This window comes from Macrotis lagotis, chromosome 2 (assembly GCF_037893015.1).
Source record: "Macrotis lagotis isolate mMagLag1 chromosome 2, bilby.v1.9.chrom.fasta, whole genome shotgun sequence".
Lineage (NCBI taxonomy): Eukaryota > Metazoa > Chordata > Mammalia > Peramelemorphia > Peramelidae > Macrotis > Macrotis lagotis.
The window spans coordinates 16,689,855-16,713,281 of NC_133659.1; the positions used below are offsets into that span (position 1 = coordinate 16,689,855).

Sequence of the window (23,427 nt, forward strand, 5' to 3'; positions counted from 1 at the left end):
ATTTAATTTATTTCTGCATTTGTGAGGTTTTTTAATATTCTAGTTGGTATATGGTCAGTTTTTGTAACCTGTACTATGTACAACTGAGATTAGTTATACTCCTTTCTATTTCCATTCAGTATTCTCCTTATCTTACTTTTCTAAAATTCCATTTGGGTCCTTAACTTCTTTCTTGTTATAGTATCCTTGTTTATTTCTTCTTGGAACTCATTTAACTTTTTCTTTAAGAAATTAAATGCATTTGATACATATGCGTTTAATACAGATATTAATTCATTTTCAGTAACTTTTAGCAAAATATAGTTTCTTTGATTATCTCTTTTGAATTAGGTCAGGTTTTGATTTTGATTTATCTGAGATCTTGAGTGCTACCCCTGCCTTATTTACTTCACTGAAGTGGAATGGAACAGTAGAGAACACTTCATGAATTTGAGCATCTCCTCGTCCAGGGATGAGAGCACATTTATACTGATTTCCCGTGGGGGGGGGCAGGAGGTAGGGGGAGAGTCCCAGCTTTAGTGTCTTTTTGCAGAAGGGAACACGAGGAGCCTTCTTTGTGGGGTCACTCTGGTTTTGATAAAAGTGCTGTGTGACCCAGGCCCGCTGTAGAGCTTCCCCTCTCCCCACTGACTGAACTGTCAATACCAACTCTTTGGTTCTATGGATTCCATTGGTTATGAAGAATACCAAGAGCTACATTTTATGTGGCACTTACTAGGTGCCAGGCCTAGGCTAAGCACTTTACATTGTTAGCTCATCCGATCCATAACAACCTTGGAAGATAGATGCTATTGTTCTCTCTGTTTGACAGATGGGGAACCTGAGGCAAACAGAGAGAAGTGACTTGCCCAGGGTCACACCGTTAGGAAGTATCTGAGGCCAGATTTGGACTCACCTCTTTCCCACTCCAGGTGGGGAGCACTTTATACCTAGCTCTAGTGATCTAGCCTAACCATGGTCATCTAGCCCCCATATATATCTAGCCTGACCATGTGCATCTAGCCCCCACAAATGTTGTGCCTGGCTCTAGTGATCTAGCCTGACCATGGTCATCTGGCCTCTACATATGTTATACCTGGTTCTAGTGATCCTAAACCTAACCATGATCATCTAGCCCCCTAGCTGTAGTGATCTAGCTTGACCATGGTCATCTAGCTGCCACCAAATGTTGCACCTGGTTCTAGTGAACTCAGGTCATCCTGTCTCTAGATCTGGTTCTCTGGAAAGTGACTCAGTATTCTGAAGCTGGACCTCAGCATGTGTTTAAGGATAATCTCTTTGGCAGCCATGCAGAGGGTAGGTATGAGAAGATAAGACAAAAAGAGCTCTTTGGAGGCTTTTGGGGGTTGACCTAGGCAGTAAAGACCTGAGCCAGGTTAGTGGACTTGGGGCAGAGAAGGGACTGGCTGCTGCTTTGGATGGGCACATCAGCAAGTTTGGTAGCTGAGAAGGGTGAAGGAGGACTGGGACCTGAACCAGGGCTTCCTGGGAAAGAGAGAGGAGTGTGAGGTCACCACAAAGAAAGAACATTGTGGCTAACCAGAGCCTGCCATGTCCAGGCATCCACCTGTGGACTAGTTATCGGTGTTCTTTCTTCCTACTGATGATGTGTGGATTTATGGGAGAGATGTTTTGGAGTCCCCACCATTCTTTCCATATACACCATTGTGGTAAATACTTATGATTTGAGCTCATCACGTCCTCTGACTGACTTTGGAAGGTGAACAAATAGGTGGGGCTAGTACAGACCCCCAGAGTGATTGGGTCACCCTTGATCCTTAGGTGCTTAGTCCCAGGAGGAACCAGCCTTCCAGGGCGAGTTGGAGGGACAGCCCCAGATGGAGGTGCTATAGCTTTGATCTTAAAGAAAGAAGAGGGACAGCTAGGTGGTGCAGTGGATAGAACACCTCCTGGAGTCAGGAGGACTTGAGTTCAAATCCAGCCTCAGGCATTTAATAATTACCTAGTCATGTAACCTTGGGCAAGTCATTTAACCCCATTGTCTGGAAGAGTTGAGTCCAAATCTGGCCTCAGATACTGCCTAATGGTGTGACCCTGGGCAAGTCACTTCTCCCTGTTTGCCTCAGCAAGAAAGAAGATGCTTTCAGGATTAGAGGTTTTGCTTTGGTCATTTTTTTTCCATAACAAAGACCAAGGGAAGTTGGTTCTTTTTTCCAAAAGAAAGTTTGACGAGATTTAGAAAATTTGTTTTGCTCAATCTTAGGAAATTTTTCCTTTCTAGGCCTCCCATCATCCCCTGCAGTCTGTTCTGTGTTTAATACAGAATATATCAAGGCTGCTTCATCTGGAACCCTTTCATTTGTCTGCTCAATATGAAGTCTTGTTCTTCTAATAATATTCTATCTTTATGTTTAATTCTGTGTTAACATCTGTGACATTTTTTTCTGATATGCTATAACTAGCACATTTTATTTTGCCCATCTGTTGCATTAAGAGATTATGGCTTCTTGAAGAGAAAGCCTCTTTTGGAGGCGCTGACTGCAGATACTTCCATTTCCTAATGCTCTTCATTTTAAAGTGTAAATATTTTCTTATTATGAGAATAACAATGTGTTGTAGTTTTAGTCCTGGAGTTTAAAATCTTAGGTTTGTCCATAATATTCGGATGGTTTAAAAATGTGATTATTAAGGAAGTTTGCAGTTACCCGTCTGGACCGGTCTATAATGGAGAGTTCTTAAATCCAAATAAAAAAGATTTGCAAGTTAAGCTTCTCTCTGGATTGAAAGCTGCTCTATGTAGGTGCAGGAGCAAAAGGAATCCTGGTGACTAATGGCCAGATTTATTATCTAACTCTGGCAGGGTTTTGGCAAGAGACTGTCTTAAGTAAGAAATGATCTCTAGTCTTAAAAGACCCTCTTTAGGCTGAGAGCAGAGATGCAAGAACTAACCTGTAACAAGAGTAGGTTACCTTAAAACAATTAATCTGTGTTCATCATTTTATTTTGCAACTGAGTAAATCCTGTTATTGAATTCCCATTTTTAAAGATGTGAAGTTTGATTGTTTAGCTAATCTGGCAGTAAAGCTGGTGTTTGGGGTTCGCTTTGTCACTAGTCGGATGGCAGTATCATTCTTGATCAGCCCGGCATTGTGCGATGGAGTCACGGTTTAGAAGGAGCCGAAGCCTCCTTACTGGACTATCAATAGCACATTGTTGCGGGGAATTTTCTGAAATATTTTTACTGTCTGAAAGTGCCTGCAAAGAACCAGAAACCAGAGCTCTTGTCAATGTTTCTTTGACACTTATTTAGTTTTAAGAATCAGAAGATTCTTGGGTGGGGGGAGGGAAGTAAGATTGGGGGGGAAATTGTAAAACTCAAAATCTTTAACTAAAAAAAAGAATCAGAAGATTCTTAATGTCACAAAATAGCAGATCATGATCAGGCAGAAGCTATTTTTTTTTCCAAAAAAAAATGGGAAAAAAATGGAAAAAAAAATCCTGAGCATACTATTCATGGAAAATCATAGTGCTAGATTAATAAAGGATTCTCCAGATTGTTATACCCATGTGCAGTGAAAACTCTCCAAGATGTTCTTTTGCCAAAATCTTTCCCAGGTTTCAGAGGAATCACCCCAAATCTCAAGCCTCTGTTTTCTTCATTGCAGCACCAGCCAGATGTTTGCCACTGGCTCGGTTTGGGGCCTGGGGAATATTAACCGGCACTTGTTCTTCTACACTGGCCAATTGTCTCTGATCCTGCCCTCCCTCCTTATTTCTTCCCATCCCTCTTAGATCCCAGAATCAGGGGTTCAGGGCCATCTGCCTCCTTACACATCTTCAACTCCATGGGGAGATGGGAATAGGCAGATGGAAGCAGTGAGCTGGCTCAACGACAGCTGCCTGAGTCTGAAACTTGAAAGAGAAGTAAATAGTCTCATAATCTAGCAGATACAACCCCTTGATTTCAGCCCTTCTCTCCCAGCACATCGCCTCCTCTGAACCAGGCTTCAGATGGAGGCTGTGTTCTCAGCAGGTATATTATGAGAAGCAGGTCCTAGTGAGCTGACCCACAAAGAATCCTGTAATGGAGGAATCACAGTTAACTGGAAAAATCCTGTTATTCTTGGAGTTAATGGAAGCTTTTGAGTGTGTGTGTGTGTGTGTGTGTGTGTGTGTGTGTGTGAGTGTGAGCAAGTGTGTGATTGTCAGTGGGTGTGTGTGTGTGTGTGTGTATGTATGAGGGTGCGAGTGTTTATGAGAGTGAGTGTGTGTATGTGAGAGGGGGTGTGTGGAACCTAGGAACCAGATGCTTCCTTTCTCCTGAAGCCTGCTGTCATTCTCTCCATTCCATCATAAAAATGTTTAATCATGTAGTATATGTACTAAGAATGATAAGAACATTTTACTTGGAGCCAGGAAACCTGGGTTCCCATTCTGCCTCAGGTCTCTCTGAGGGCGAGAGATTTGGCCCCGAAAGCCTCAGTTTCCTCATCTCCACAAAGGGGAAAGGGTCTTGATCACACTGTTTCCCTTACCAGATCGTGGGGAGCAGAGTACTTTGCAGACCTTACAGTCTTGAGTTCCTGTCATCGGTTCTGTGCACAATCGTCATAGAAAATTTTATATAAAACACAAAGCGGGGGGATTCATGACATGAACTCTGATGACCATTTCCTACCTCCATGCCTTTGCCCAGGCTGTCTCCAAAAGCTCCTTTAGCACACCCTTTAAACACACTGCTCTTTCTCCCTCCCCTCAACCCTTCAACTAGCCCTGCACTTAACTGCAAATTTATCTTGTATTTAGGTTCGTGTCATTTGCCCTGAGAGAATTTTGTGTCTGCTGGGGCAGTCACTCCATAAGCCTTTATTAGGCATTTCCCCTGGCCCAGGTCCTGAGCGAAGCCTGAGGATAAAGTGAAAGGTACAGGTGTCTGGTGGGAGAGAGAACACCCCACCAGCTCTGCCTCCTCCAGTCACACACACAGGAGGAACTGGGGGCCTTAGCAAGACAGGGGCTTAGGACCAGCCCCCTGTAGAGGAGGCTTTACAAATAGCTGTACTGTGAGGAAACTGAGGCAGGAGGATGAATTTGAATCTTCCTTACTTCAAGCCCAGATCGTATCTGTTAGGCTGTACTACCCATGGCTCATTCCACAGCTTCTGTAAATGCATTGACATTCACAGGTGCCTGTGTACTTTTTAGGGCAAATATCTTTTCGGTGACTTAGAAGTGGGCATCCTTTTAATTGTCTTTGCTTACAAGTTGTAGTCATTTTATGGGTTTTTTTTTTAATTGTTTGATTCTATATATTTCCTCTGTATGGGTTAATACAAGCCTTACCAGGTTCCTACAAACTCCCTGCTCTGTTCTTTTCACATAACTGGTCTACACTCACTTTGGCCCCCATTTTGTTTCCAGTTCTTTGTCACCACAACAAAGCGCTGCTGTGAATATTTGTTTATGTATCTCTCACTTTGCCTCTTTTTTTAGCTTCATTGGTAGGTATGCTCAGCAGCGACCACCAAGTCAAAGGTTCAGAGTTCAGTTTATTTTTTCCCTTGTAATTCCAAATTGATTTCCAGAAAGGTTGGACCAGTTCACACTTTGACCCAGAGTATTAATAGATGTCTTTTGTATGTCCCTTAGGCCAGGGACTGTTCTTGCCTAGATGCTGTGCTTATCTCAGTACATTTTAAAAGTTATTTCACCTTCCTGAAAGGTGTTATATAAAAAATAACCTCATCATTTAGAAACAGTATGTGTCATGGAAGGAGCATTGGTCCATGCAGGAGGCTCACTTCATAGGCAGACTTCATTCTTCCCGACCATGGGGCTCTGACTCAGTCTTGTTCTCTGTGAGCCTTAGTTTACTCACCTGCAGAACGGGAACCGTATTTGCATGGCTTCTTTCATGGGATTATTCCCAGGAAGGTACTCTGCAAATCTTTAAGTGCCACAATCTGAGTTTTGGGTTATTCTTCCGATGACCATTTGCCTGAGTTGTGTCCATATGTCTCTGTGACCAAGAATAATAACAATAAGAATGTTTCTTTTTCTTCTTCGGTTATTTAACAGTGATTCCCCCCACCCCCCCACACCCCCCACCCCCGCTTTGGGTTTCTTAGCCCTTTGTCTTTTATTTCCGTCCTTGATAGAGTTTTTGGTTCTGGGTCCATAGAGACCAAGATGCTTTCCAGGCCATCACTCCCAATTTAAGGCAGATCTGCTCTTCATCCATCCCAGATGGATGCTCCTCTGTGGTGTGGAAAGATTTTTCAGAGAAGGAGATTCTGCATCCTAATAACCTATTCTTGGTGTTTGACTTACCGCTAGACTTCCCTGGCCCCAAACCCTCTGTTTGATGTAATTTGGGAGGCATGGTACTCCGGAAAGAGAGTTAGGTTTGGACTCAGAAGACCTGGGCTTGCCGCTTGTTACCCGTCTTAAGTCATTTGGCAAATGACTTAACCTGTGGGCCTTTCTTCCTCCATGTCTAAAATGATGGTGTTGGATTAGATCACCTCCAAAAACCCCTCTGATTCCAAATCTGTGATCTCATTATATCAGCAGTAGAGACAAAAATAATAATAAAAAATTTTATTGTTGGAAGAAACCCCAGAGAGGTTGTTGACCCATCTCAAGCAGTAACTATCTCCACAGTATCCAACCTACTTTTCATTTGACAGGCAAATGAAAGGGAAGGGAGGAAATAAGATGGAAGGCTGATTAAGGGAGGACTTGGTCCTGGGCAAAACAACCTCCAACTAAGGATTTCAGAAATATTTATAACAGCTCTTTTGCTGTGACAAAGAATTTGAAACTGAGGGGGTTGACTACTAAAGGGGGAAAGGTTGAACAGAAATGTAATGGAATGCGATGGTGTCATAAGAAATAATGACGGGGTTTCTGGGAAGATTTCTGTGAACTATGGGGAGTGAGTGGAGCCGAGCTTGGACAGCAACGTGGAAAAGATCCACAGCTCTGACAGACTTAAAAACTTCTTGCACAGACCAACTTAGGAGGAGATCTGCCTTATCTCCACATAAAGAGGCCATGGATTCTGAATGTAGATGGAGACTTTTTCTTTTAGTTTAACAAGGATTTTGTTTTCTTTTCTCATTTTGTGGTGAGGGAATACAGGAAGAAGAGTTGATTGAAAAAAATAAATGTAGGGGGTGACTAGATGGCGCAGTGGATAGAGCACTAGCTCTGGAGTCAGGAGTACCTGAGTTCAAATCTGACCTCAGACATTTAATAATTACCTAGCTGTGTGGCCTGGGGCAAGCCACTTAGCCCCATTTGCCTTGTAAAAAACTAAAAAAAAAAAAAAAATCAAAAAATCAAAATGTAATAACTGGGGGTGACCTTATAGAAGCATAGGGACCCAAGAGACTGTCAGTCCCGATTCTTTCTTTTAACAGATGTGGAAACTAAGGACCACAGTGTTTAAATGACTGAGTCAGGGTCATACAAGTATTAAAAGACTGAGGCAGGATTTGATCTCATATTCTCTGACTCCTAAGGCAGGTCTTTTTTATTATTCAGGTAGGTTGGACTCAATGAATTAAGTCCCTTCTAACTGCTAAGTTTCCATCAGTCAGTCAGTCAGTTAAACAGAAGGTTCTTAATAAAGGTTTATTAATTAACTGAATCAGTAAGCATTTATTAATTGACTGCTGTATGCCACGATTCGGAGAATGTCCTATTAGCTGTTTTGGTATTTTAATGTGGTGTCCAAATTTGTTCTCCAATCGGTTACATTTTTGTAGGCATTCCAGACTTTTTTGTTTGAAGTCTTTCTGATGAATTTATGCACAATAAAGCTGGGGAACAGATCATATTAACTCTAAATCAAATAGAGATGTCAGAGAGAAATGTTTTCAGTTTTTAAAGATATTCTGTAACTCTAGTACACTGAGATTTCAAGATTTATTGCTGTAGACTTTTAGCACAGAACAACTTTTGCAAATTTTATTATATTTTTCCTTCATTTCCTGATGTTTGTCTGTGAATTCAGTTAAGAAACTCTGGACTTTTACTCTTTTTTAAAATATATTTCATGTGTGATCACATGAACTTTTGTTAGAGAAATGAATTCTTCTGCCAGTTTCAAATTCTTGAAATAAAAGGATCAGTGTGGAATATCTTGCCAAGCTCTCTGCAAAATTGAAAAGTTCTGCTCACATTGTGGAACAGTTAGGAGACTGTTGATTGTTCTTTCCTTTTTTCCCCTTAGGTTTGTTAAAGTTTTGCACTGTAGGATTTTGTGGAATTGGCAGTCTGATTGACTTCATTCTCATTTCAATGCAGGTGAGCTGATTTTCCAAGTACACTTTGTGTGTGTGTGTGTGTGTGTGTGTGTGTGTGTGTGTGTGTGTGTGTGTGTTGACTTTACTTGGGTCTTTGGATTCTCCACATTGTCTTTGGGAAGGCCCTTCTCCTTTGTGCACCCTCTCAGAGTGGGAAGGAGGAACAGCCTTCCTTTGTCCTCCTCTTATAAAGGTTCTGCTACTTAGACCTCATTTCTTATTTCTTTTGGGCTCAGCCTTGTTTCCTTTAGATGCCAGTATGCAGACTGAACTCTGAATCCACATGGAGTGTAACCTGGTCCATTTGTTTCCCAGTGTTCTCCTTTGGGTGGACCAAACCCTTTTATTGCAGGGATAGGTGTGTCCATAAGCTTTTCTGACACATCTTTTCATGGTGGATGCCTACATCTGAGCCTGGTAGTAAGTAGTCTACTAACTCTTGCATCTCTGGATGTGCCCATTCACAGACTAAGATGGAATAGAATTAGGGAAGTAAAACGATGTCTGGAACTAATAATACCTTTCAGATTTCTTTCACATATCCCACTATGAGGCTGACAGTTATTAATGTTTTCCAAATTTGCTTGATAAAATTGGCCTACCAGATAGCCGCCATGTTTCTGAGCACTCACAGATACCACCGGGTGTTTTCTTTGCAAACTGTTGTATCCCAGATCCAGGGTTTGGGGAGTTTAGATGATAAATGGCCACATTTCACATTTGAACTTGAAAAATGTATTTCTTCCTTTATTCATCAAACATTTGTTTGGGAATAAGCCAATCTTGATCCCGCCACCAGTTTGCCAGTTACAACCTTTGGATCGCCTTTCATTCTGTTCTACTTCCCCAAATCCAGGGTCTCCAGGCCTCGGCTTCTTGCTGCTTCGTGCAGTCAGTCTTTATTCTGTAGAGAGACGCGCAGATCTAAGGAAAATATGCAGGCTGCCATATTGTGAGGAGGAGGCAGCATCTGGGGAAAGAATAAGACCAGCAGCATTAAACAAAGAAAATATTTAGTTTTGAATTTGCAATTCTACTATATTCACCCACAAGCATATGCCCTTCCTCCTCTGACTGTGGGACAGACAAGTAGGCAGGAAGAGGCTAAGGTAACATTTTACATATGTTCGAAAAGTGGTGTCTCATGGTAAATGACATTCAAAGAAATTTAATGTATCATTGGGATTCTTTGAGTTAAGACTTCCAAAACTAAATAGCTCCACGGTCCCACCATCTGTCTGATAGCTCTAGAAGGAGTTGTAGCTTTTGGTCGGTAGCATTTCCTTGCAGTTCTGATTTACATAAAATCACAAACTTGGAAAGGACCTCCAGAAATCATCAACTGATCCAGCCCTTGCCTTGAGGCAGCCGGTAGAACGCACTCTCTTTCTCCAGACCTCTCGGGAGGGTGACTCTGCGAGAATCGGAAGTTGTTTGGGGGAAGAATTGGCACCTGGGACCCCAGCTGCAATTTTAAGGATGGTAGACCAACACGAAAATGCTCTCAACTGGGGAAGGAGGCCTTGCTCTGAGTTTGCCAAGCCAGTTTTCACATACCTCTACCTGCCCCATGATAAGTTTTAACATGTGGCTACATCTTAAGTGAGGCATTTTCAAGAAGAATCATTTTTAAACAAATATGAGTAATTTTTAAGTACAAGCGTTATCATCTCGTGTTAATATTGATGACGGGAATATATTTGTTCCAGTTGATCATAGACATTTCCATCCTGCTTTCTTTTGTGTATAATTCTTCTCTTCCCCTTTTCCTCCTGCTCTCCGTGCCCATTTTTTTTAAACATTAAATATTCCTCCCTAGTGGTTTACAATGTTTTCTATTGGGCTGTGATCCCAGAAACACATCGGGCATGACCTCATGACCTCCCAAAACACGTTATGACTTTTATTTTACACTTCATAGTGTTTGTAATGAAAACTCAGGGAAAAAACTAGGTCTGATGTTGAATGATGGCAAAACACCGGAACATGTGTGTTGTTAGATGAAGCAGGCTTTGCTTGAAGCTCAAGCAACTCCAGAAAGCATCCCCCCATTATTGATCAGTGTGGGGAGTGGGGGATGGAGGTGAATGTGAAATAGCCCCAGATACTAGATCACCCCGGCACCTAGAGCCAGAGTCCAGGTCTGGGTGGCCTTGAGATTTCCTTGAGCCCCTGGCCGCCCTGAGATCCCTCTGGTGGTTGAGGAGTCGGTTCTCTTGCTCTGGCAGCTGTCACCAAAATTTCTTGTTATTGCCAACTATGTCACCTTTGTCAAGTGTGTAGCCCCCATGCTCCTTTGAGCATTTCTGAATGTCCTCAGAATCCTGGATTTAGAACTAGAAGGAATTGAAGAAATTCACTGATCCCCTAATTTCCCTGGGAGAGATTGCAGGATGTGTCCTCTGCCTCCACTGTGTGATCTGTGCCCTTTCACCTCAGAAGTGCAGAGCCTGAGATGACTGATGGGGCTTGGAGTATTGGGTTACAGGAGCTGAGAAAGGGACCAGGGTTGTGGGCATACTGCCTAGTGAAGCTGAAGTGGTGGCAGAGTCCTATCAGTGAGGGCTTGAAGGGCAAACAGAAGAATGAAACTTTCTCCTGAAGTGGAGTTTAAGGTGACAATTATTCTAGACCCAAGGCAAGTTCCCTTGGCATCAGTGTAGAGGAGAGACTAGAAGGCAAGGCAGTAACTCAGACGAGTGGCCTGGGACATGCAGACTGTCTTGGGTTTGAAGCTGTTGGATGACACGGATGTGGTTGGCCCTCACCAAGCCCATTCTCATTTATTTTGAATTTATCCCCTGGTGGCCCCTGGTACCTGAGGCAGGGAACTTGGGTGGTGATGAAGGTCTTAGCAGGTCATTCCCTGACTGGAGGAGCTCATGAAGTGATTTAGGGGCTCACTGGAGGAGTAATGAGTACAATGGGTAGCAGGGCCTTGAAGAGACGTTCTCCTCTCAGCCCCATGCCCTGGTGTTTCTTTAGATTAGGGGAAATGCAGTGACTCCTTGGGCCTCCTGGTCCCCTTCTCTGCTGTTTTATGGAGTAGATGTTAAACATTTAGGAGGAGGATCTTTAGTTCAGATCCCTATTAGGAAAAGTTTTAGCATTTAGCCAGAGTTCTGGCTCTCTGACATAATTTGAATTTATGTTTATCTCTAGTCAAGCCCTGGTCTCTATTGGTAAGACAAAAATTCACTTTGAGGCCTAGAAACAAGCAGAGTCTCTCTCTTTCTGTGTGTGTGTGTGTGTGTGTGTGTGTGTGTGTGTGTGTGTGTGTGTGTGTGTTTGTGTCTTAGTTAATGGGAAGCTTGAGTTCCTGAAACTCAGTGCCACTCATTCTCCAGGCTTCCCTTGGGATCTTCCCTTCCTAGGTATATCCTTCATCACCTGCGTGTGGCTGGCTGTGTCTAATTAAGACCCAGTGGCATGACCCTGGGTCGGGAGAGGCCCAAGTGGGACTCGGCTCATCTGAACTACGAGTCTTAAGCTACCAGTTAGTTCTCAAACCTGATTATACATGCTTGTAAAGAACCTTGTAAACTGCTCTATAAAAAGCAAAATCCTATCACATTCCTGATGGTGGCTCAGAGAGAATCCTCCAAATATGTACTTCTCCCTGGACACTCAACTTCCATTGGAATGATGATTTGACTCAGGATGAGTACCCCAGGTTCTCAGTAGAGATTGCTCATTTGGTGGAGTATGGTGCCAATGAGTCTGAAGCCAGAGGTGGGCTAGTTCTGGGGGGATGGGCTGGTGAATGAGGCCATACCTGTGTCAGGGCCTGTCTTTGCTTAGGAGGTATGTGATTATAAAACTCAGCACATGTTTTATTTTCATTGACTTCCAATCATTTCTCCATGTGGTGCCATGAGAATCAGGAGAGATTCACCATATCATGGAGTTGGGCTGCAGACATTGTTATCCCATTTTGTAGAGGAGAAACCTCTGAGCCCAGCAGGGTTAAGTGACTTAGGAGCAGCCAGATGCAATTGGAGCCAGAAAACCAGTGTTACCTTGGACATGTTAGCCTTAGTGGGCCTCAGTTTCCTTTTTTGTGAAATGAGGGGTTGGACTTGGTAACTGCTCGGGTCCCTTCCCCTCCCTGAATTTGGGATCCTGCCACTTGTCCAAAACCCCAGCCAGAATTTGCTCCCAACACTCTCTTCTACAATTAGCCCCCTGCCCCTCGTCCTGGGGTGTCTCTGGCCTAAGTTCAGGTAGTTCTTTGGCATTGGAGGGGGAGCAAAATTAAAGGAATTTTTAAAGCAAAGGTTGAATCCAATTTGTGACTGGAACTGAAAGTTCTGTTTTCCTTGATAGACTCCGATCTGCACCCCAGACTTTTCCCAAGAAAATAATTGGTTATGTTCTTTGAGGATAATGATGGGTGGACCAAGCTCCAGGGTCATTCCAGGGCCTGGATGCCTGTGGCTCCTTAAAGGTCACCCCAAAAGCTGAGCCATGAGGCTGAGGGATTAAACCGATTGCTGATGGGAATTATGGTGGACACCATAAGCTCAGCTCCCTCACCTGTATTACAGGCAGCCCAGGCATCCTCGCTAAATCACCAGGAGAAAGGGACCTGATCCTGGGGAGAAGGTCTGGCCTCCGGGGGGGTTTGGAAGGACTCCTGGCAACCTTTATCAGCAGTGTTTGGTTCAGATTTTCTACCTGGACTTGCCTTCCATTTGTCTGCTTGATCACTAGTTGTGTCCCCAAGCCTGTTTTATCTTCTATCCACAAATTTCCTTTCTCTTCAGCTCAAAGGGAATGTGACACCCATAAGTTTAGAGTCCCCAGACCAGGTGTTCCCAAGGACTCTTTGTGCCCATCATGTGGCAGAGCATTCCAGGCTTGTATTGGTCTGATCAGCCACAGTCGGACACACTCATTTATCTCAAGCACAGTGATGTCGTTTTGGTCTTCTTCGAGAACCAACTCACAGCTATTTTCCACCTGAGCTTAGGCCATAAAAAGGTTTCATTTTTAACTTGAAATTAGACATAATCAAAAGGAGGGAGCACATTCATCAGCTTCATTCTTAACATACTTGACTTTGTGGTCTAGTCTAAGAAGACCCTTCTTAAAACCAAATGCCAGTGGGAAAAAACTGTTGCAACCTTCATAAGTCGAGGTTTTCACATATGGTTATGACAGAATAGCAAGAATGTTATTGATCCCTAAGGACAAAAATCTTTGAAAATGACCTTTGTACTTAAAAAACTTTTTTATCTCTTAGATTGTTGGTCCTTCTGATGGCACTAGTTACATTATAGATTATTATGGAACAAGACTTACAAGACTGAGCATTACCAATGAAACGTTTAGAAAGACACAGAAGTACCCATAGAGACTTGGAAAACAACTCAAAGGTAAGCAACCAATCATTTTATATCTGCCCTCAGCCTTGTACCTGTGGACATGATTTTTATTTACCTTCATTGTTCCTGTGATAACAAAAGACAGAGTGGGCTTCGGCGGCAGCAGCAGCAATAATAACATAATAGAATAGCAACAGCAGACGTAGTAGTAGTAGTAGTAGTAGTAGTGATAATGATAGTAGTAGTAGTGGTAGTTGTAGTAATAGTGGTAGTAGTGGTGGTCGTGGTGGTTGTGGTAGTAGAAGTAGTGATAGTGATAGTACTGGTAGTAGTAGTAGAAATAGTGGTGGTAGTAGTAGTAGTAACAGCAGCAGTAGCAGATGCAGTAGTAATGGTGATGATAGTAGTAGTAGAAGCAGCAATAATAGCGGTTATACAGCAGCTGAAGCAGCATTGGCCTCATGGAGAGGAAGCTGGCCTTGGAGTACAGCAAGCCTCGCTTCCAATCCTGCTTCTGACCCTTCCTTCCTGGGACTCCAGGTGGATCACTTCCCTTGACTGCTGAGTCCCCAAGACAAGGCCCTGGGGAGGAGGCATTCATTTGCCCTGGCAGGGGGAGTTTCCTCCTGGTGGTGAAGTCCCGAGTTCTACTCCTCTGAAGGTTTACATTCTCCTGATTATCAACCAAGTGCAGAGCATAAGGACTTTGAGGTGCCCCCTCATTCCATCAAACTGCTCTGAGTGGCACTGAGAATGGCCCCAGGAGGAGGAGGAGGAGGAGGAGGAGGAGCAGGATGAGCGGGACGAGGTGGAGGGGCCAAGGGCAGCAGAACCCATCATGGGAAAGGAGGTGTCGGCAGAGACTTTGTGGACTTAAAAAAACAACCAAACATCTCAGCTTGATTCTGTTTTTTTCTTTTAGGTTTTGTGCGTCCTTGATTGTAAGAGAACTCCAGAGGGTGGAATCCCAGTCTTACCAATCGTCCCTGTTAGCACAGCACACACTGTGGTTGCTTCAATGTGATTTTTCCTGGAGATTTTTTTAAATATGTTATTCTGAGATGTGGCTGACTGGAGATTTTCTCTGAGGCTCTTGTCTCCCTGTGAGGGCTTTATCACCCATTGATCGCCTTCCTGTCCCACCCCAATGCCTTTTCCATAGGCAAGTTGTGGCTTGTCGTCTTTTCCTTCCTCAAAATAAAACAAAAGAATAACCTCCTTGCTGGATATGATTCATTCACATCATCTTGGGGCTTTCTTTTTGAAAGCAAATCCTTCTAAGTCTGGATTTGAAATGTGGTTATTTTGTTCCTCATTCTTTCTGTGATTTTTGGACTAGTGACTTCATTTCTCTAGGCCTCCGTTTCTTTCTCTAAAGAAGAGTTTGAGGGAATTGACTGTTCAGGTCCCCTCCAATTCTTAACATGCTAGCAACTGGCATGTCTAGTATCCTTTAAAAAAACCAATAGATGGGGAAACTGAGGTTGAATGAAGTTAAGTAACTTGCCCAAGATGACAGAGCGAATACAGTTTTGAGGTGGGCTTTGAACCAGGGCTCCCTGACTCAAGTCCAATGACTTGATGAAAACAGTTTATTTGACCAAATAACATTTCTGTGGTTTGGGGTATAACACCTTTTCTGTAGCATTTGGATCTGCATGAGGAGGGATATTGAAGTGGTTTGGTTTACTTCTGGTAGAAGCTGAGTAGCTGATTCAGCTGTTTGGAGGTAGACAAGAGGGCCGGAGCTAGCGATTAATGCCTTCCATCTGGTAGCAGTCACAGATACATGGGAGGGAGCTCTGAAAGGTGCCCCCATATTTGAGTCAGGCCCTGGAGCCCACCCCTCGGCCCTGCTGCTGTTGCTGGAGTTGGGGCTGGAACAGGACCGGGGATTCCTCTCCTTTCCCTAAGTCCCCTGTCGGGCTGGGGCAGCAAGAGGCCAGCTCTGGCTGTTGGTCATTGTATACAGGAGGACCAAGTACATCAGTTCTCTTCAGTGAGTCTGTAGGTAGCTAGGTGATTTATATTATCCTAATATGATATAATTAAAACTAATTATCTTAAAGATCCTAAGAAGAATGATTTCAATACATTTCAAGGCCAAGAGATCCAGGGAAATCTAGGGTACCTGGAAAATAGACAAGGATGAGAAGCTAACAATAATAATAATAATTTTATTATTCTCATCATTATAGCTAGCCCTTTTAGAGCTAGCTCTGAGGTTTGTAAAATGCTCTACTTGGCTCGTTTGATCCTCACAATCACTCTGGGAGGTGGTGCTAGGATTATGCCCATTTCACAGATGAGGAAACTGAGGCAAGCACAGTGAAGTGACTTGCCCAGAGTCACATAGCTGGGGCATGTCTTAAGGAAATCTTCCTAACTGATTAGTATGGATAGTTGGAAAATTACACATGTAGGTGGATGTTCTCCCAATTTCTTTTTTCTTTTTTCTTTTTTTTTTTGCTCATAACATGCTAGAGGGTTTTCTTTTGTTTATTAAGGAAATATTTATATGATGATGATTCATGGAATCCCACTGTCCTGAAAACTTGAAACCGGTTCAAATGAAGGGCAATAAGGAGGTGTCTGGTGAGTGTGAGATGACCACAGATAAAGGATCTATTTGGTTTATTTTTCCAGCTACATGTGCAGATAAGAAATTTAGCAAGAGAAGGATGAAACAGATGCCATCAGAGAAAGGGCTAGGGAGGGAACAGGAGCAGGGGATGGTGATCAGTTAAGACTTCACTTAGGGGGGAGTATTCCCAGCGGGTTGGGTGAAACCCCCATGGGCAGATTGTGGAACGACATGGTCTAGGATGGGGACCCACCAACAGGTGTCCACTGGGAGTCTCTTTGAAGGGAATTCTCCCATTGACAAGATTAAAAATTCATTGGACATACAGAATTAGCTAATGCATGCTCACCACCATGACTGTGGGTGTAGCTAATAGTCCCCAGCAGGCTTGTAAGAGCATGCTAATTGTACAATTAAACTAATACGTCTTGTCCATGTATATTTATGCTCTAAACCCAAAATACCATCTCCACTTTTTTTCCCCTTTACTCTAGAGCTGCCATTTTACACGTAAGAAGAGTTTAATAAATGTTCTCCATCCATGATATTCCATCTCCCTCTCTCTACTTTTGCATTCCTGATGTGCCCTCCCTCCTCACCTTTTCATCTTGGACTCAGTTGGGGCTTTCTCTAAGACTCAATTGGAACTCTTCCTTCTCCCCAGCATCACTGCTGGTGCCTTCCCATCCAAAGTTGGCTTTTATCTGCTTTCCATATAAATTATAGATGATTTCATGTTTGCATGTAAACTCTCTTGATTGAGAGATGGCATGGGGAGAGAGTGGAAGCTTCTTGAGGGCAGGAACTCTTTCATTTTTGTTTCTCCAGCAAAGTAGATGCTTAATAAGTGGTTGACTATTCACAGGGCATCCTCCTGGGTACTGGGGGAGATGAAAAGCGTAACTAAGACACCTAAACCCTTGTGGAACTTATAGAAGGTAAATGGGACCAAAAAAGAAGAGATAACTAGAGATCCATGGTGGGGAGGGGAGTAGGGTGTCAAAGGGAACTGGAAGCAAGGGCAGGTGGCAGAGAATACTAAAGTTGGGCACCATCCCATTAGAAGAAGGTCAGAATGACCTGAGGCTGTCAAGGATGAGGAAGGGCCAATAAAATGAGGAAATTGGACTCCGGTCTCTCATTTAGGATTCATTCAACTCATGAGACACTTTCTGATCTCTCTGTTGGCAGTGACCTTCCTCCAAAAACAACTTCATCATTCTTTACTATGACAGTAAGTCAACAGAGTAATGTAAGACTGGCCTGCCTTCCTAACTTGATCCCTCTAACCTAACTTCCCATATACAAGTCATTTGACAATGTGGTACAAGCTGCTGTACTCACATCTTTCCATTGTCCTTTAGTTATTTAACAACATTAACAGTCACAACTTCCTTCCAACAATGATGGAGGGTGTTTTCTTTTGGCCCTCTTCCAAAACTCACTTGGGCCACTGGTCTCTAAGACAAGACCACTCATTGTGCTGGGAAATCATGGACCTGGGGTCAGAAAGACCTGGATTCATCTCTCAACTGCAATGTAACCTTGCTTTTTCAAACTGTGTTTCTTGCCCTGGCTACCAGGGACTAGACAATGACCCTAACATGGATAGATCCAGCCTTGCAGTCTGAATTTGAGTTTGACTATGTGAACTCCCTGGCAACTGGAGCTTCTGCATTAGAAATGATGACCAATGGGGGCAGCTAGCTGGTGCAGTGGATAGAGCACCGACCTTGGAGTCAGGAGGACCTGAGTTCAAAGCCGGCCTCAGACACTTAATGATTACCTTGCCATGTGATCTTGGGCAAGCCACTTAACCCCACTGCCTTGCAAAAAAAAAAAAAAAGATGATGGCCAGCCCCTGCCTTGGCTTGCCAGAAGATGCAAATCTGAATAGAATTGTTTGAACAGTGCCGAACCAAGGTGAAATATAAAATATCTGTTCAGCAGCCCTGGAAACTGTATCATATTCTAAATATTGACCTCCAAGAATGATATGACTATAGTTACAGTATCGCTACTTTTTAAGGAGCTGTCCTATAGATGTTTGTTTTTAAACCGTGTCAAGTGTTTTTATTGGGAAATCCATGTATTCACAATGAAACCTGGAACTAAAATTCCTGCAACCCCATCATCCTCTACCCAGTGCTTAAGTCACTTGGTCTGAACCTTAGAAAGGATAAATGAAATCAAAAAGGGGCTGAATGAAATCAAGGTTTTATTTGCCTGTTATGCATATCACTGGCCTCGAAATTACTGGAGAGGTAAAGTCCCATTAGGAAGAGCCCAGACTCAATAGGTTCAGGTGAAAGACTAAGAAAGACCCCAAGCCATCTGCACTACTACCCGATTTCAGACTCAGGTCCACAAAAGAAGACAAGAAAATCCAAAGCCAAGTCTCAAAAGTTAACTGTGGTCTGTGGTTCCTCTCACCAAGTTGCAGTTTCTCTTAGGTTTATTCCCAAAAGGCATTACTGCAAAGAACCCTAGTAAAGGACAGGGGCCTGGGGGAAGGGAGGACCTACTCAGCAAGACAATAATGCTATTTGCAAGCATCCTGCAGGGTGAGGATACCAGCTGCCTTCTGACTCTCTCCAAAGAGTCAAAGACAGAGGCAAAGTTAGCCAGACAAGAGTAGGTTTCCCTTTGGTTGGGAACCCATCCTTTCCCCTGCACTGATTGATAGAAAGAAACCAATCCCCAAGCCCCTTTACTTTGTATGGGAGCAAGGGAGCCTGCTCTGGGAAGCAGAAAAATGTCCCAGGCTTTCCACTTCCCAGCAGAGTCAGCAGAGAGGGGCATCAACTATGGTTGAATGTAGGGGCAGGAGCATCCAAAGACAGCCTCATGAATCCTGCTCCTGAGTTGGGCCCTTCTCACCAGCCTCTTGGTGAGAAGAACCTCTTGAGGTGCCTCACAGACACCAGTGACCACAAAAAGGACTCACAGATGAGGCTTTCACTGGCCTGCCCACCCCCAATTCTGCTCCTTCTGGATCTTTTCTATTTGCTCTATTAGTTGCCAAACTTGAAGCTGCAGCTCTCAGTTAGGTTTTGGCAGCAATCTCTGCCTAGCTATTGGCAGGTTCACCTACCTGGATGTCCAGGTTACATGCCTCCAGCAAAGAGGGAAAACTTGGTGCAACTGGCAGATCGGGCACTTTAGGAATGGGAGAAGGGAAAGTGAATGTGCCCTGTGAGCCATATTCCCTGGAAAGAATAACCTTGCCATGTGGGTCTTTAACTTCCACAAACATGCCCAGGTGGAGGTAGCAGACTGGCACTCCTCCTGAGGCTTGTCACTCTGCTGGGGCTGGTGCTTCTCTGCCAGGTAGGAGGAATAGAGGGGCTCTGTTGGGGAAGTGGAGCTCCCACCCTCCTTCTGGGCCAGTTGGACCCCCCACATTTCTGTCCCCCTTTTCCTGTAGGGTCATGTTTTAAGCTATATTTTGAATACCTTTTTACTCCTTGACTTGTAGAAACAGACCCTAGATGTGAGCTCAAGACCTAAGATTTAGGGCTCTGACATTGGGGCATCAGAAGTCTAGAGACTGAGGCAAAATGACCCCCAAAAGAAAGGTTAAACTCACCCGGGGTGGAAAAGACACCACCTGCCTGAAAAGGGGGTGCCTTGCTCCCAGTGGGCTCAGTGGCATTTTTCACTATTAGAAGTCTTTTTTTTCCCTTTAACTTATCTGTGAATATGTTTATCTCCTCCTCTCAACCCCCAAAGTCAGCTTCTTAAGGACTGGGTGAGGCTGAGAGTGTTCATTTTTGTCTTTCCTGTCCCCTTCCCCCAATATCTAGCATGGGCATAATAGATGCTTAATAAAGACTTGCTGAATGGAATAGAATGTGGTCATAATTGATGCTTAATTAATCATCCCTTAATTACATAAACTCCTTGAGGACAGGAACTATTTCTATTTTATTTTGTCTCATAATCCCAGCGTCAGGCAAATAGGGGTCACTTAATAGTCTCATCGAATCGAACAGAATCTAAAAGGTGTGGAAGATTACAGTTGTTACCAAAAGGAAAAGCAAAGACTTTCTAGGCTCATCTGGAAGTTGTCTGGTCAAGACTTATATAGATAACTGACCTATTAAACTACTGGGCCTTTGTAGGACATCAGGATTCTGTCCAGTTCAAAGACTAGCCTTTGTGAGGAGTGGTCCTGGAATCTGGAAAGCCTCAATCTAAATTTCACCTCTGACACAAGCTAGTGTGGCCTTGGGCAAATCTCAGGAACCCTAGGCAAACAATCACAGATGAGTTTCTGATCTGCAGTAAAGAAGAGCTCCACCTACCAATAAGAAACCAAATCAAACACCCTGGAACAGATCAATACTGATGAAGTATTATGCAACCTTTGTTTTGAAAGAGCAAAGAAAACTCTAGCACTAAGACTCATTCATGGTTTGTGAGCCCCCACCAATGTGTTTCTTTTACAGGGTAACCAGGGGACATAAGTTCAAAATGAAGTACATCAATCAATTATCAACCCTAGGACAGGAGAAAGATTTCTCCTTGAATCCAGTTGGAGAAGGGAGGGAAGATGTATGGTTAAGTGTGTGGAGGGAACATAAATGTGGTCAACTTACACCCCCCCCCCCCCAATTATTGCAGTCCTCTCAAAGTCTTCATCTTCTGTGTGGTTTTTGTACTTATAAGAGGGGAGACTCAGTTCTTTTATCCACGACCCCAAAGTCTACTATGGTTCTATAGAGCTTAGCAGCCACCATAAGCTCTCAGACTCAGATGCATCATTGTTTTGTAAATTCTTTCTCTCCTAATGCTACTCAGACTCAGTCTGAGCTTTTATCTGAGTTATGATCTACAAAAATCTTTTTAACTTCCATTCTGTCCAGACTCCCTCAAGTCTGGAGACTGAGACTGGGGACTGGGCACTCCACCTAGTAAAGCTGTGCTTAGGTAAAAAGTACTAAGTGGAAGTGTGTTGATGAGATTCTTTTCAAGCCCCTTGATGCTCCCGGTTGCCAATGAACTTGAGAACCAAAGTGAAGTAAGCCAGGCTGAGCCAGTGGAATTGAGGACTTTTTCCCTTATCTCTCTTCTCCAATGAGACACTAAAATGTTTCTAACTTTCTATAACACAAGATCCTTTTTTTCTTTTAATTTATATGCATAACGTATGGTGATAAATATAATGTTGCTAATTAGTAGATAGGAAGTAGGTACAGATTGAAGCTTCTTAAAGCAGCAAGAAACTGAGGAGTAGGAGTGTCAACTCTTAAAAATGGAGCATTCCTCTTTGGATATGCTGATGATTGTGGAATTAAGGCTGAAATTAGAATCCAGCCCAAAGCAAAATCATTGTTTTGTTGGGGAGAAATGAAACCTCCCCACCTGCTCCATAGGAAATATTAAGAAAGAAAGGAAGAAATGGCAAATTCAAATTTTAGAATAAAATGTTCTATTCTCTGAAAAATCCTTCTAAAGAAACTCTATGAATTTGATTTTTGGTATCTTAAATTTTCTTTGCAACCATGCTATTGATGAAAATAAAGTCCTTTTTTTTTTGCACCTCTAATTGAATTCTCTCAAGAGTGCCTTATACCCTTAAGGTTGTTTCCAATAGGGGACTTTTGTTTGTCAGTAAAAATTGAATTATGTGCTTCTACTTTTACTTTCCAGATGTTTTCCTGGAAAAATTCTAAAATGAAAATTTAACCTAAGTATTTATTTAATTATTCCCTTCAGGGGCATTCCTTCTCCTTTCTTTGACCTTCTGCAAAAAATGTTTCCTCATGCTTGGAATGAGCTGCCTTCTCACCTCTACCTCAGGGGCTGCCTCCTAGGGAGACTTTTCCTGACTCCCCAGTTATTCCCTCTTGAAATGATTATGTCCTTCTTGAAATGATCTTGTCCATGCTTTGTATTTACTTAATGACACCTGCCTCCTATGGTGATCGTGAGGATAAAATGAGATCATATTTGTAAAATATGTAAAATGCTTTGCAAACCTTAAAGGGTTATAGAGATTCTATTTTCCTATTTTCCTATATTCCTATTTTCTACTTAGACCATAAGCATTTTTAAAAATACCTTCCATGTGCCAGTCATTGTTCTACATTCTGGAGGTACAAAGAAAGGCAAAAGGCAGAACCTGACATCAAGGGGGCTCCTCTCTAATGGGAAAGATAACATGTCAGCAGCTCTGGACAGTATATTCTTTGGAGTAGAATGAAAACTCCTTGAGGGCAGTTCATTTTGATCTTTGATTCTTGGTGACTAATATATGTTTCCTTGGTGACCTTATTTAATTAGCCAGTGCTTTCTGTTGACAGCTGGAACTCATTTGAGATGCCAGGATCTGCTCACTGATGTATACATTTCAACTGAGAGAAATGAGGCCATCACCTTCTTCACTGTCAATATATATTTTTTTAGGTTTTTTTTGCAAGGCAAACAGGGTTAAGTGGCTTGCCCAAGGCCACACAACTAGGTAATTATTAAGTGTCTGAGACTGGATTTGAACCCAGGTACTCCTGACTCCAGGGCTGGTGCTTTATCCACTGCGCCACCTAGCCGCCCATCATCAATATTATTTTGATTGCTTATTGCAGGTTTATTGAACCTGCAAAAGAAAACCACTTTGGGGAGATTCAGTCCTAAGTCGAAAACATCTTTATCACTGGTGAACTGTTGTGACCCCTTTTTATTTGCATTTTTAAGAACGAGCGAATAGTGTTCTTTGTAGCAGACTTCATAACTTTGCAAAGTCATTTTTTTAAAATGCAGGTCTGATCTTGCAGGTCTCCTCGAGAAACTTCAATGGCTCCCTAATACCTTTAGGAGCAAAGATAGAAACTTTTCTGTTTGATCTTCAAAGCTCAACCTGGCCCCAGCTTGCCCTTGCAACTTTATTCCATATTACTTCCCTTCACACACTCGAGGAACTAGTCAGTCTAGTTTCTAATGAGAAACAGACCCATTTCCCATCTTGTTGCCTTTGCCTTGGTTGTCTCCCAAGCCTGGAACTTGATCCCTGCTCATCTTTCCTTGTTAGGCTTCCAGGCTTCAGAGACCAGCTCAAGCACCACATATTCCATGAAGTTCATTCTCCTTGTCCCCCTCCCCAGTTGCCTAATATCTGTTCCATCTAACTCCTCCTGCTTGTGGCCCTGGGTAGATTGTAAGCTCCTTGAGAGTGGGGATAGTTTTATTTTTGTTTTTGTATTCCTAGCACTTATAGTGCTCTGTATATGGTTTTGTTGTTCAG

The 23,427-nt window shown here is 43.0% G+C and overlaps 1 protein-coding gene across 1 annotated transcript in view; it reads left to right on the forward strand.

Moving 5' to 3' along the window:
* The window catches only part of TM2D1 (TM2 domain containing 1), a 39,300-nt gene extending 24,486 nt beyond the window's left edge, over positions 1–14,814 (forward strand). The window contains exons 5-7 of the mRNA XM_074221292.1: positions 8,201–8,274; positions 13,519–13,651; positions 14,523–14,814. Coding sequence (XP_074077393.1) covers positions 8,201–8,274; positions 13,519–13,629 — 185 coding nt within the window. The 3' untranslated portion in view covers positions 13,630–13,651; positions 14,523–14,814. The remainder of the gene's footprint in view (positions 1–8,200; positions 8,275–13,518; positions 13,652–14,522) is intronic.
* Positions 14,815–23,427: the final 8,613 nt, after the last annotated feature.